The sequence below is a fragment of the Magallana gigas genome, chromosome 3, assembly GCF_963853765.1.
Source record: "Magallana gigas chromosome 3, xbMagGiga1.1, whole genome shotgun sequence".
Classification (NCBI taxonomy): Eukaryota; Metazoa; Mollusca; class Bivalvia; order Ostreida; family Ostreidae; genus Magallana; species Magallana gigas.
Window position 1 is genome coordinate 58,167,705 of NC_088855.1, and position 15,066 is coordinate 58,182,770.

The 15,066-nt window shown below is 35.0% G+C and overlaps 1 protein-coding gene across 6 annotated transcripts; it reads right to left on the bottom strand.

The window, feature by feature from the left end:
- Nucleotides 1-405: 405 nt before the first annotated feature.
- Nucleotides 406-14,866, bottom strand: LOC105321148 (sex peptide receptor). Of its 6 annotated transcripts, none has more exons than XM_011419371.4 (3): nucleotides 13,750-14,248; nucleotides 9,490-10,534; nucleotides 406-690 (listed from the first exon to the last, which is right to left on the bottom strand). In XM_011419371.4, exons 1-3 carry the CDS (start codon nucleotides 13,776-13,778, stop codon nucleotides 661-663), a joined length of 1,104 nt encoding a protein of 367 aa, XP_011417673.3. In that variant the 5' UTR covers nucleotides 13,779-14,248; the 3' UTR covers nucleotides 406-660. The 6 variants fall into 6 exon arrangements, 5 of the variants coding, with proteins under 5 accessions (XP_011417673.3, XP_065936682.1, XP_019920000.3 ...); XM_066080610.1 differs by lacking the exon at nucleotides 406-690 and adding an exon at nucleotides 14,669-14,866 and having other exon boundaries at nucleotides 8,495-10,534; nucleotides 13,750-14,225; XR_010712479.1 differs by lacking the exon at nucleotides 9,490-10,534 and having other exon boundaries at nucleotides 13,750-14,282.
- Between the last annotated feature and the right edge of the window lie 200 nt (nucleotides 14,867-15,066).

The window sequence follows — 15,066 nt, forward strand, 5'->3', positions numbered from 1 at the left end:
GAATAAATAGCATTTCCAATGAAAATGTACAGCTAACAAATTAGCTATCTTCAAGTACCAATGATGTTTTATATATATAAAACAAAAGAGAGTACTCTTCCAATAACTCGGTATTTAAGCCCAAAAATTCGAGTCTATTCTTTTAATATAGTAGTATAGATTGAAACAAATTTTATCTCAATTGAAACTCGTTCTTCATGATACATTAATAAAAAACAGCAAACAACTGAAGGAAACTGTGTTAAAGGTGAAAACCGACACATTGAACTTTATAATACAGGCACCATCTTGTTACAAACTGATTGGTGGTATGAATACACAAACTGAAAATGTTAGTTCTGCATTTATATAAGTAATCGTTTGAAAGGATATTGGCATGGCAAGATTTTAATTGACAAAATGCAATTAGATTCATCAATTTTCTTTTATTAAATCATAAATATCAAAAGAAAATCAGATACTGGTATATAATTAAATCAATATACATTATGAACACATTGCATAAAATAACATCTGATACAATAAAACTGAACAGTTTGATTTTCAAAATCAGATGTACCTGCACACAGATTGTTCATATACTTTATAAAAGTCACACATACATGAAGTCACAGGGGAGATAAATCCTACCGTCGTCTGCACGGTGCACTCGGTTGGACGTCACAGGTGTACGATCTGGTATATTTGAACCTACAAGGACGAACGACATTCAGCAGCTAGATACGTAATCAAACACGGCAAAGAAAACCAGTATATCTTTATTTACAGGAATCTATTAAGATAAACCTCTTTATCGTCATCTGTTTAATTTAACTCGCATGAGAAAATACAATCAATGATGCCCATGCAACAAATCATTATATTTCCGAAGTTAACGTTAGCAGGTTGGTGTAAATGAATCATTTGTATTATCTGGAAGACATTGTTTTTGTGACGTTTTTCACTGTAGGCACCAAGCAAAAACAGGTAGATGGAGGGCGTGCTGTTGTAGAATATCAAACAGGGCGCCAGCAATATTTAGAGAGCCGGTCCTGCAACATGCAACCAATTTATGATTAATTGATCAATTAATTTTTGATGCAACAGTTCCGCCAACCACTTTTAATCAGAAACTTCTATAAGATCTGAAATTACTTTTAATTGAGATATATAACTCAATTTGTAAAAATAATGACATTGAAATTGATGTAAATTAGCTGTACATATCTTTTGTTACTGTTAACACGTTCTCAAAACTGTTCGAATTCATTCAAATTAAGATCGTCTAGGTTTTGCATTCATGACAAAAATATATTTCATCAAACCATTGAAAAACAAACCATTTATTGAATCAAACTCAACACAAATGCAAAAATCGTTGAAACAAAAAGAAAGGATAACGACATTCCAAATTAAAATGAATTGGGTTTACATTCCAAGCCCTATGAACCTGAACGTTGGTGCAATTTTTGGGTTTTTTTTTTACATATGCGTAAGACGTAATACCAAGACACATTGCTCTGAGATAAATGCTGACATCAGATTGTATATGACATTCGAAACATTAGTCCTGATAAGTTGTACAGATGACCAAATGTAAAGGGACCTTTCAACATACAATGGATGCTAGTATTTGGTTAATGCTATGAAAAGTCTAAATGATTTATGGTCTTGTTTGGTGTAAAGAAGGAGGGAGCGAGAAAGTATCTCATATTGTAAAGAACTCTAAAAAAAAGAAAAGTGAAAAGAAAGAAGATATAACTATGTCAAAAGAATAATCTTGTTTGGTTGTACCAGTAGCGCCTTGCTACTGAGGGTAATCGTCCCCGGAATCGATCGATCTGTGAATCTAATGCATCACTCCGGGGTTAAACAAATACCATACATTTAGATGGACGGCAAACAGACCCGGGGGACACCGATCACACACGCTGCACGGGGACTCGGTATAAATCTGGCTGGGCAGAGATCGAAATTTAAGCCAGGGATATCCAAAGAAAATGCGACATTTAAATAATGACGACGCATTTCGGAGTGGACTGTGTGATGTATGGACTATAACAGATAATAAACATTCCATCTTACAATTGTCATATTTTAGAATTTGAATCAAATGGATGATTGTGAATACAAAATTAACCGTATGTGACATGTTGGAAATACTGTGTTTACATCTACACAGTAAGACTGAAATCTACATCATGTCCCGCTTGAAAAGATGGCGTACTAGTATTACCTATTGAGTGTGTACTGGTGTACGATAAGGAGGAACTATGGAACATAAGTCTGGCCACTCCTTTTGACATTTGTTTGAATCAATTTTGTTACACAGTGAAATCTTTGTTTTATCTAAATTTATATACAAAATAAAATGTACAATGTGGGTCAAATAAACCCTTTCAAGCGTTTCATAACTAAATGAAATTAATCAGCTCAGATTCTTTGGCATACAGATTCCGTTTGTTAAAAGCCATTTGGTATGGCATGATTTGTAAAAGAGTAAGTTTTGTGCCCTAGAACCTAAGTCAATTAAACATTTTTCTCTCATTGTCAAGACTGTCAATAGGACATTTACGGATGCAATCAGAGCATCTTATTGTCAATTAATATAAAATTTCTGATAATGTGAAGTCAGTTTTGATGTACAAGGGAGGAACTGCAATTATTAAAATATCGATATCATTGGCAATGCACTACTTTGCATGAGAATTAAGTACTGATCGACCTACAATTAATACGATAAAAAATCAATATCTGCTCTATATTAAAAAGAGAAAGTGTTGTATGCAATTAAAATTGTATATGACGAACGTTTCAATAGACGGAGAATGCATAAGAATTGTTTTTATATTTACAATTCATTGAGGTATTCCTTTATTGCTCAATAGACATCACCCATACATCTGTTTAAAGGTTCATACGATGCTATAGTATGATGAAATTCCCCATGAAATATGTACATTTCGAGTCTGTGGCATCGTAGTAAGTCATTGGTTTTGTCTCCATTCTGTTTCCACCAATTTTGTGCAAAATGAATGGGCACAAAGCCAGTATTTGTCTTTGTAAAAGACGTTTGATATTAAAAAGAAAGAGATTTCTAAACTTAAAAAAACTTTCATATATGTGCGAAAATATTTTGCAAAGTACTTGCCACAAATAAATTATTTACAGGAAGTTCGAGCTAGCGAATTTTGGCTTAAAAATTAAATGTGGAATAGTTATATTAGTAAAAGTAATTATGATAATGATAATGTTGTCAATAGATTTATTACAATCATAAACTAAAATCTATATTCCTGGAGTTTGGGTTAGCAAGCCATAGAGCTACTCCCCCCTCCCACCTGCTAAATATTCTTGCAACTCGATAAACAAAAACAAAACAACGATCCGTGAGTTCGTTTTTGACTTCATCATTTACATATTTTCCTGAAACATACTGTGCATGGTAATAGTTGATGCAAAAAGTTCTTTCATCTTCACTGCTGATGTTTGTTCCAACCCCCCCCCCCCCCTTTAATTTCTTAAAACAACATGTTTCACTTTTCTGGGTTGGTGTGGGCGTGTAAAGAAAGGTCTGAGGCAAGTTTAGAGATTATTTTAGGAATGAAATGTGAAGATTATTTGCTTCAAATATTTCCACATTTACAGTTTGTAAGTTAATAAGTCCAAAACTATTGAAAGTTTAGTGCAGGTGTTCTATAATAAACGATGTACATGTATATAAGGAGAATGTATATACATGGACATATCACTATATTCTCTTCCACTAGTATCATTGTTGTATACTTGATAATACTGCGGTCAACTGGCTCGATCGTCCCTAAGTTTACATTAGTATCATTGTATACTTGATAATTCTGCTGTACATGTCAACTGTTTCGGTTCGATCGTCCCTCAGTTTTCTCTGTAGAACTTAATCGGAGTTCTAGAGAAATAGAAGTCAAAACTTTGTGCCCGTTTGATGAGTGTAAATTTATCCAAACAAACAAACAAACAAACAAACTAACATTTTATCGCTTGAATCCTTCAATAAGATGATGGATGTCCTCTTTCGTCTTTCTGTGTATATATAGTATCAGAGAAACCCCAAGTACATGATGGGGGGAAATGGGGGGCACAGCGCTTATATCATTGATTGGTTGTTTTCTTAACGTCCCTTTGAGACCGTTTTTAGCTCACCTGAGCTGAAAGCTCAAGTGAGCTATTCTGATCACATTTTGTCCGTCGTCCGTCTGTCCGTCTGTCCGTCCGTCCGTCCGTCCGTCCGTCTGTAAACTTTTTACATTTTGAACTTCTTCTCTAAAACCGCTTATCCAATTTCAACCAAATTTGGCACAAAGCATCCTTATGGGATGGCGAATATAAATTGCAGAAATAAAAGTCCGATCTGTATTCAAAGCGGAGAAAACCTTGAAACTGTAGAAAAAGGGGGGTGCATTTTTAAAAATCTTCTTCTCAAGAACTACCGAGGCAAATTCAACGTAGTTTAGCATAAATTATCCTTATGGGAAGGAAAATATAAATTGCAAAAATTAAGGTCTAATTCAGTTTCAAATCTGAGTTATTACGAAAATAATGATAAAGGAAAGGCGTGTTCAGCTTCGGTTCGGTTCGGCATCCGGTAAAATGGGTAGGCAAGACTTGGCCTGGTCAAAACAAAAGATTGGCAGTTATTAATCTGCCAATCTCATTAAAATTTCAGGATATTTGATGGACCAGTTATATTTGTATTCGCTGTAAATATTGCCGCAAAATAATGCGTATTTGGAATTGACGATTGCCGATCTGCCCCGGCTTTTATTTTGCCACGGCCCGGGTTTGCATACCCATTTTACCAAGACTCGTATTCCATACTTCTAAAACGAGGTTCTTTGTTTAAAGCAGCCATGACATTATACGAAAAAGGGTCGATCTGACTATGATGAATTTGCTTGTTATGCAACAGTTCGTGTATGAAGGGAAATTTTTGAAACATGCAAAATATATTGGTGCCGGTTTTGTGAAGTAAATTGAGGCTAAATATTTCAATGCGTTGACAGATTTCACACATGACGTTGGTGTTAGCTTGTTCTGATTTTCGTTTCATTTTCATTATTTATGCTTTGTAATTTAACCTGGGAACTCTTGTATTTCGTGATTTTTACGTATCAATTCAAACAGAGACTTCGGTAAATCAAACAGTTAACTGTTTACCTGCGCAAATTAAGCAAAATCTGATGTATCAAAAAAGTACTGAAATACAATTCATTCTATCGGTAATTCGGCTTTATCTTTTGCGTAATGGTAGATTAATGCAATAGGTTTTGTTGAGATCGATGCTCGGCATTTTCTCGAGTTTATTCAGTTTAAATAGAGTTTGATATCGCTGAAGGAAATATGTAGGTATATATACATGTATATATATGATTCATTTCGAAAAAATAAATTGTGTTCTTTATTTGTTATAGTGCATGCATGTTTCTTGTGTTTAATTGTTTACAATTTCTATTTACTAACCATATTTGAGTGTTAAGCTTCGAATTATAAGCAAGATACAGAGATTTGCTTACAATTCTATGTTTGTACACAGATCTTAAAAACTAAAGATTGAAAAGGTAAAAAATTTGTCAATATTTATTAATATATCAATATTTATAAAGAAGTCTGTTCTGCCAGAAACCAATTTTAACAACTTATTGTATTGTAAACGTAACCTTTTTTCGTCATTATTACTCCTACTGTACATGTGATCCTTGACTGTGTTTGTGTACATTTGTATAAACTGATTTTGAACCTTAAATACCAATGAACTGGTCTTGAGTGAATAAAAGAATTGAAAATCTTAGGCCATTCTTTTTTTCCATTTTAAATGCTGAATAGGAAATACCAAGTTAAAAATCTTAAGCTGAATGTAATAAAGTCATATCAACAAAATATGACTGAAACCTAGGGAAACTGTGAGCTCTGTATCTTGCTTATAATTCTACGATTGACGCTGAAATTTTGGTTGAACATTAGAAATTCTATATGAATTAGAGTATGTTAAATACTTGTACAAACAAAATAAAAGAATGATATTCTGTATATACCTACTCTCTGGGGTCCCCTCATTATACAATAAATAATGTGAAATCTACATCAATTTTGATAGTTTTTCAGACACGAGTAAATAAAAACGACTTCTTTAAAACAGTTTCCATAGTTCTGACACATTTCTGTTATGGGGATAAAATAATTATCGCTATTCCTAAGAAAATATCACAGCGGAAAATTATCCTGGTTTGTACGCGAGGTAAATAACAGTCATTTAATTATAATGGAGAAGACAAATTAAATTTTTGAATGTTTTAATTTGAGGAATTGAGCACATTGAGGTACAATTTTCTTCTTCACATCTGTACATGTAGGATTTTTAAAATAAAATACAATAACTATTATATATTTTTTTTAAATACAATAACAAGTAAGTAGTTGATGAAACAAATGTACCTATATGCTCTCATATATTTTGATCGCTTTACAAAGTGGGGGGGGGGGGGGGAGGGGCAGAACGAAAATATAGGGAATTGGAAGTTTTATACAACTTAACAGTGTACCCCTACCAAATGTTTAGTTTTATATCTTGCGTAGGATTTTCTTATTCTGGTAAAAAATAGTATTTCATAAAGGTACAATGTCAAATATTACGTGTATGCAAAAATAAGTGTAAAATTCGAATACTTGACAATATTTATTTTTTGTTATTCTACCGAGGGACCATATGGCACAATATCTTTTGAACGCCAATTGTTGCTCAGGTGAGCGATGTGGCCCCATGGGCCTCTTGTTTTTTATCAGGTTTCGGATATTGGCTAAGAACAAGACATTTATTCGGCACTCAGAGTGGTTTGTTTGTGTGTTTCGCACTGTAAGTCTCTAAAGTTTGTAGAAACCCCTTTTTTCAATACCAAATTCTAGTAACATGGAAAGTATTGATTGGATAAAACATGTTAGTTACTGAATCTCTATGTAATGAAGATATAGGGTAAAATGTGTTAATTAATCTCTTTGTAGTGTAGACATTAAGTAAAACGAGTTATTTATTGAATCTCTATGTAATGTAGATATATTGGGTAAAACGAGTTATTTATTGAATCTCTATGTAATGTAGATATATTGGGTAAAACGAGTTATTTATTGAATCTCTATGTAATGTAGATATATTGGGTAAAACGAGTTATTTATTGAATCTCTATGTAATGTAGATATATTGGGTAAAACGAGTTATTTATTGAATCTCTATGTAATGTAGATATATTGGGTAAAACGAGTTATTTATTGAATCTCTATGTAATATAGATATATTGGGTAAAACGAGTTATTTATTGAATCTCTATGTAATGTAGATATATGCTAAAACGTGTTACTAACTGAATCTTTATGTAAATATACACATTGGGTAAAAAATCTCTATGTAGTGGGTAAAACGAGTAACTAACTGAATCTGTATGTAATGTAGATATATAGTTACGCATCATTAGGAACCAGCGGTTTATTTGGGCCAGCGCTGTCTATATCTCCACAGAAGAAAATCAACCTTATGTTATCCTCCATCGATATAAAAAAAAAAACGTATTTCATAGATATTTTTACAAAACGCAAACACTGAGGAAAGATGCGATAACCATTATAAAACTTAAGAATATTTCTCCAATCTTAAGACATTTATATAGATTAACCTAGTGATTGATTGTTCAACCAAGCCTTTATCAATACGTCTTGAAGGGACCTAGACACGATTTTAAAACTTTTTAAAAACTTTTTAATGCATCGAAAGGTTTACTGTAGTATTTTGAATGCTAAAAGCCAAGTTACAATCGAGATACTGACGTTAAAATTCAAAGCTTGATTCCTGTTTTTGTTTACAAATATAATGTTCTGTAAGAAAATACCATATCTTTCAAAAATTCGAGGATTCGAAGCAAACAAGATTAACTGTTTCAATGTCAGATAAAAACAAACTTCTTTAGAAAAAGAGCAAAAGTTAATTGAAACCTGTATCAATTCAACACATATACATATACAAAAAAGACCTGAGCTTTGTTTAAAAAACAAAGAATTCTGAATCTTAATCTCACTTGTAATTCGACAATTAACATCTAAATTTTGATGAAGCATCATAAAAAATGCCCGTATTCATTTTTCTACAAAATTTATAAAATAAAATATAAATTTCTGCTTTATTAGGTAAATGAAATATCAATCTTTTCAAAACAAATAAGCCCTAGCACGTCTTTGAATTAAGCTCCACGGCCCGATTCGACGAATGTTTTGTTTTTTGTTTGAAACTAACTTAATTTAAAAACTGTGTGTCAAAAAAGACTTTAGGGAATTGAAAAAAACACGCACACACACAGGAATAACAAATGATGAAGTAAACTTTGCCATTGTTTAGGACACTTTCAATTCAAATTCAAGTGTTTTTTTTTTGGGGGGGGGGGGATAAAAACAAAGCAAATTTTGTCTTGCAAATCATCTTTCTTTTTGTTGGGGGGGGGGGGGGGGTGGATAAAAACAAAGCAAATTTTGTCTTGCAAATCATCTTTCTTTTTGTTTGCCATCCTTAAAATATCATAATCTATTATCATTATCATTCATAATGCTATTTTATATCGGACCACACATGTGGATTTAATGCTCAGAGCAAAGTATTTCTAAGTGTCAGTTTTTTTATCATCTAAAGCATTTTTAGAAAACTAGTGCCGTACTCCAATAGGCAAGGATCAGGTCAAAAAGTTCATTACTTGAGTAAGCTTCGAGATTGTTAAAAAAATCATTAAAACAAATCGAACAGTTAATCCAGGGCATTTTTGATGCAGTGGAAATTTCAATCCATTGATGGGAGATAATTAGGACAGCGTTTAATGGCGAGATAAAACATTTCTTTTACATCGATTCTAAAAAAAACAAACATAAACTGAACCTTTTACTTTGAATAAGTTTGTTTTTTTTCTGTGATTTGTTTTGAATCTTCCGATCTTTATAGCCCTCTGGAGATCAAGTACCATGGCCCATATACTAGTACCCTTTTATCACTGGGTAGCTCATACGTGATACTTTATATCATTAAATAGTTGGATTGTGTAGCATAGAAAAATTGGATTGAAAATTCACGAAAATCGTGATTTAAGCACCTAATGGTCTCAACATTTAATGAACAAAACGACAAAAATAAACAATAACGTTTCTAAACTATTTGTCTATGTTAATGAAGTCGACGTTTTATACAATGCGTTCCGTGAAATACATCCATGGGGACACAAAACACATGCTTATAAATCACAATCTGTCAGCCCACGACACAGAGCGAATGTAATGTCACAATACAAGATAACCAAACAGGCTGGGTAATCAAGGTGCATTCATGTAAGTCAATGAGGTCACACTGAGATTGTTTAAAAAACGTCACAATCCCGCGAAAATATCGACACACCAATCAAATTACAGATTGTCAGAGGTAGTTCGCATGGAACTCTGGCTCATTAAATGTACCTTTTGATACTTTTTATTCCACCGGCAAACTATAGATCGTAGGGTTTTCCTGAACTCCTGACTTAGGCAGATATAAATCCAGAAGTTGATATGAAAATTCAAGAGAGTACATACATTTAGGATTGCAACTAAAAATAAATCTGTTTCCGGATCGAGAGCTTCCGGGTTAATGGTCCTTGTGAGGTAGCGAAGTCCATTCGGTACTTCTACCACTAAACAAGTAACAACTATGACAACAATCATGAGTGATGTCCTCCGAATGAGTCTGGCCTCTCGGGTCTCTCGGTTCACACTTTGTCGTTCCGCGTGGAGACTGCCGGACTGTCGGGCTTCCTTGTCAAGCTTTCTGACCAGGAGGATGGTTGTTATCGCCAATATGATGCAAGGAATTAATTTGGCCAGGGAGAGTTTCAGTATTTTGAGTTTCCCTTCATAAACTGCCGGTACATCCGTCGCCCAGCACTCACAAACCTGATACACAATGCCGTTTCCGCCATTGACAACAATTTCTCTGTAGTTCAGATAAAAGAACTGAGGAAAGTACATGGCAGTGGCAAACACGTAGATGTAGACAAGGGCGATGACCGACGCCCTGATAGTGCAATACTTGGGTCCTTTGAATGGGTGCGAAACCACCAGGTAGCGCTGGACGCCCAGCACCATGGTCACCCACACAGAGACTGTGTGGAGGATGGTGGATATGACGGGCGCCACGTGGTAAAAAATACACCCTGGGTACTCCAGGGTGAACCTGTAGTTCTGAAGGCTGTGATAGTAAATGTGCAGGGGGAGGGTGACCGCCCCAACCCCTGCGTCACCGATGGCGAGCCCGATCAGTAGAGTGGTGGTGGGGGACTTCATTTTCTGTTTCAAGAAGACGCCGACCACCAGGATGTTTGTGACGACGGTGAGGATGGCCACAATGGGGTACAGGATCCCGTAGAACACAAACGCCTCTTTGTACACGTAAGGGTTGCAAAAGTGGTAACTTGTAAGGTTCTGATCCCCGCCGTATAAATAAGTCTCATTTGTCATGGCTGTTGGTCTGAAATAACAGAAAGAGAAAAGAGGAGACTCTTTGAGCGCTATCCCTTTGAACAGACGTTCGGCGTTATGATAAGCTTTAACTTTCCGACAAGTCGACTAATTATCTCCTGGGGATTCAAAGTGCCGAGTCTGATGGGTGCTCTCACTTTTAATCAGGCGCACTCTAGCTTTCTAGTTTTAACCACGATTAATATCTTTGCTCAGTCTTTCAATCTACAAAGTGTTTCAATTAAATGAACAGGGAATTGTGTGTTAAATTCATGCTGTCAATTAGCAGCGCTCCTATTTAGATTTACAGACTTGCAACGATTTTCTGCAAACAATAATTAACATTTATCTAGAATTTCTCCAATTAACTACACAAAAGAAAAAGATGTTGTTTTTTGATTTTTTGAAACAAGAACCCTACCCCATTCACAGTAACATCATCGTTCTGTGCACATAATATTTTCATCAGATCTAGAGCTACTGCAATGTTTTCTATGCAGGTTATTTTTCTAACTGCTTGAAATACCTGTCATATCTTTGCTAGATTACATCTAAAAAGGAATTCGGAGGTTCAAGTCCAGTTCGTTCAAGGTAGACCTTTACCTGGATTAATTGCAATATAGTCACTTATTCCGTCCGTGCACGTGACGAGCGTGAAGTTGTTGCGAGATTACGAACCACTTGTTCACTTAAACACGGAACGCTCAGTGTCCGATGAACACATAACATCAGCTTGTGTTACTTCTTGCTTGGGTCTGATCTAGATGAATTCACAATCGTATCGCGGTACCAACTGTCGAGGTGGGAGATTGGCAAAGATTTACAGCGCATTACGCGAATGATACGACGCACTTCAGTTTTAATTGAAGGAATTTGCGCAATAAACAATACCAAAAAATATTCATTAATTAGAGAAAAGAATCAGTAATTCACTTGCTAATGTGAATCTGATGTAAACACTTTATCTGCTTGGAATTCCATGTGTCACTTCCTTTTCATTGCCGAATTATCGTTCTCTCCTTTATGAACAGTTGTTACTAGGCCATACCCCTAGCTACCAAAAATAACGGATTCATGTAGGATGGATACCAAGAAATAATCCTGCTTATCACTGACTCGTGTAGACCCTATGCTGGATGTAACCGCGGGGGTGGGGGATAGGTGATATCAACCCAACGAACCCACCGAGTCTTCTGACAGCTGATAGTATAATATATGTCTTGAATTATTTCTTTGAGCCGAAAGACGTACCGTATGACGATAAAATAAATATGAAAAGGTTAAATTGCTTTTTTAATGTTTACAAAAAAAACCCAAACATCTCACCTTTTCCAAAGAACATTGACTTCACCCTCGATAAACATGTTATTTCCATCTTTTAGAAAAATTGTTTTTACCTGGCGCGGTATTATTCTAATATATATTATGGAAAAGTAATGAAATAAGAAACATTGAATGAGATTTATAATAATGCAAAAATCCCTGTTAGATGAGATATTTAACTTTTGCACGATTGCCTTCGCTGAGACAGTAATCCTTGGTTCCTAGAACCTTCACCAGCCGTTGTTGGTTCTGTCCGCTGTAATAGAGTTGGACACTTTAGGTTTGGCTTGTCAGAGAAAACATGCGCTTCTCTTGACAATTGTGTAAGACTTATAACTATAGAACCCCGGAACCTGTCAGACTTCAGCCAAAACAATTCCATCCCGCTAGATAAATAAACCAGTGTGGTCTTCGTAAAAAGACAGAGATTACTCGAACGAGCAGGTGTCAAGTAAGGTATCCTTTTATCAGGAACGTTACGGGCGGGTGGGTGTGTGAGGGGGAGGGGAGGAGGAGGCTGCGTGCATGTCTTATGTAACTAATTAATTCGCACTTGAATTGCTGCTTGGTCGCGGCTCTAACAATTGAGTATGCAGAGGTTGGCTATGTACATGTACATGTGCAATGTATATTGCATGACCATCTCTTTATCTACACTGGAGTCAACAGCTAGGTTCGACGTTCATTGGACCGAGACTCCATTTTTTTTTGTCGATACTGAATGTTTAATCCTTTTTATCACATGTTTACCCCATTACGTCAATATGTACTGAATTTTACCAATAAATTACATTTCTGATGTTACTCCGCAGTGATGTTTTAAAGGAATTTAACCTGGCGTTTGGCCATTTTGCTTTAAAAAGCCTTTAAAATAAGGTCTTTAAAACTGAAAATTGAAATTAAAAACTTGATAAAAAGAATCTCTCGTGATTTCTAAGGGTATGGTTTTTATTTTTTCTATAAAATATACACAGCTAATTGGAAAAAAAATCTCATATACCGTAACAAATAATAAGAACTCATATCTATACGCAATAACATTATTTACGCGCAATTTCACGAAACTTCAAAACATGTTAATCGCAAAAATAAAGTCTATAATCATGCAGGTAAATCTAATCCGTAAAAATTATAGAAATAAATATTATATATAGTAAAAATAATTATTTTACATAAAAAAATAAAAGTAAACAGATTGTGTTTGTGTCAATTTTCTTTTTTTTTGAGGACAGAGTATAAAAAAAAAACAAAAACAAAAAACAAATATAACAAACCGTCAATTAATTAAAGCTCTAGCAAGACGATTAATGAGCTCCGTTTTTCAAAGGAAATCGACTGAACAAATTTGTGATTAAAATATTAAATAATAATTTTTTTTACTATGTCTTTTTGGCATTGTGCATGCAGTATCAACGTTTTTAATCATACTTGCGGACGCTGTCAATGGCTGTCAAAGTTTTGCGCAATTGACAGGAAATCTGCGTTTCCAGACGCTGTAATTTGGGTATTTAGTGTCACCACAAGAGACGCTGTGTGAATTGTGACGAATATCACGCGACAAAAAGATAAATAGCGCTATTAAAGACATAGAAATAGTGCGTCGTTATCGCAAACAAAACAAAAAACCCAACCAAAAAAATCATATCAAACATTTATGGAAAAGGTGTTGTAAATATATTATTTCCATGCAACGCGAGGATTTACAAAAATGAGTTTTTTGGCCGTTTGCTTAGATTTTGACGATAAAGTTTTCGAACGCTACTTGTTTCTTTGTTTTTGAATTTTAAGGGGAAAAACATGGTTTAAAGGAGAAAAAAAGAAATCAATGTAATATTTCAATGTTGCAACACAACACATAAAATTCCAAAGCTACTGACTACTCTAGACACTGCAATAAATTACCTTAACGTGGGACTATCAGCATCACTCATTTCTAAATTCCACGAAAAAATTCACAAACTCCTAGAAACAAATGCCCTTACTGCAGGCATACCTTCTGTCAAAACACTCTTTACAGAGGATTAACAAGTAAAATGGAATGGCCAGTGCTGTCAGCTATAAAACTTCGAAGGAAATGACGTCGGCCGAGGGAATCAGGCTCCACTGTCACGAAAAAAATTTCAAGTTCCTCAACTCATTCCTCAACTCAAATCCTTTAGAAAAAGAGCATAGACTTGGGTCAAACCTCAGATATGAGGCTGAGTATTGACTTGAGGAAAGTTGGTGACGGCGAAGCCAGAACGGACAGAAATCCCCGCAGTCGTCGGTCACGGCATTACGCAAGATACGTGTAAAGATAACCTCGCGAGAAATTCCGAGAGTTCCGAGCGTCACCGACAGAACCAAAGCTCCATTACGAGGCGGCGACGGAGTGGATTCTGTAAGGTGTGAAGGAACGGAATGACATTACTATCACTTTAATCTGTCTCCTTAATGCATATTGCATTCAGTGAGAGGTAACTAGATTGTGGAGCGTCAAGGGAGTTTTAAATCGGTCGGGGAAATACACTTTCTTCTTTATGGCGATCGATGTTGGTTCTAATGATTGTAATTAGTTATATGGTTTAATTGAGAAAAAAATCGAGATATCAAGGAATGGTTAAAGACATTTACTTTGAATGATGTTTGATTTATGTAATGCTTTTACGATGGATTAAAGACAATGGAATAATGATACGATATAAGCTAATCATTTTCATTGAGATATTATACGGATATTAAAATAATTGATGTTTTCATAAAATATAGAAAAAGAAGCCTCATGCATCAGTAACAAGCTACGCCTCCGATTGAGTAGCGGTATCAGAGGGATGACGCTTACCGTAATTGCACTGTGAACCAGATGCTGCTTTATGTCCTCGGTGCCTTTGATGTACAATTACACGCGCCACATCGACAGTTGCAGCAGCGATCGAGGTCTCGTTATGACGAATTCTCTCTTTTTAAGAATATGGGTTAAAGAAATACACTTCAGTTATCAAAATATAGAAAATATTTTAAGATAAAATGCTTAAATGAATCGTCAGAAATTACTGTACGGACCAGAGAGTTTGATATTTATAGTGGAGCATCAATCACGTCATCCGTTAGTTTGATAGACAAGTAGTTCTGTTATGATGTTTTCTAATTCAACGAAGACCAAGCGGAAGTTGAACACAGGGGGATAACTAATTATAAAGTTCACAGTGTTCCTCAATAAGAGAATTTAGGCGAAACTAT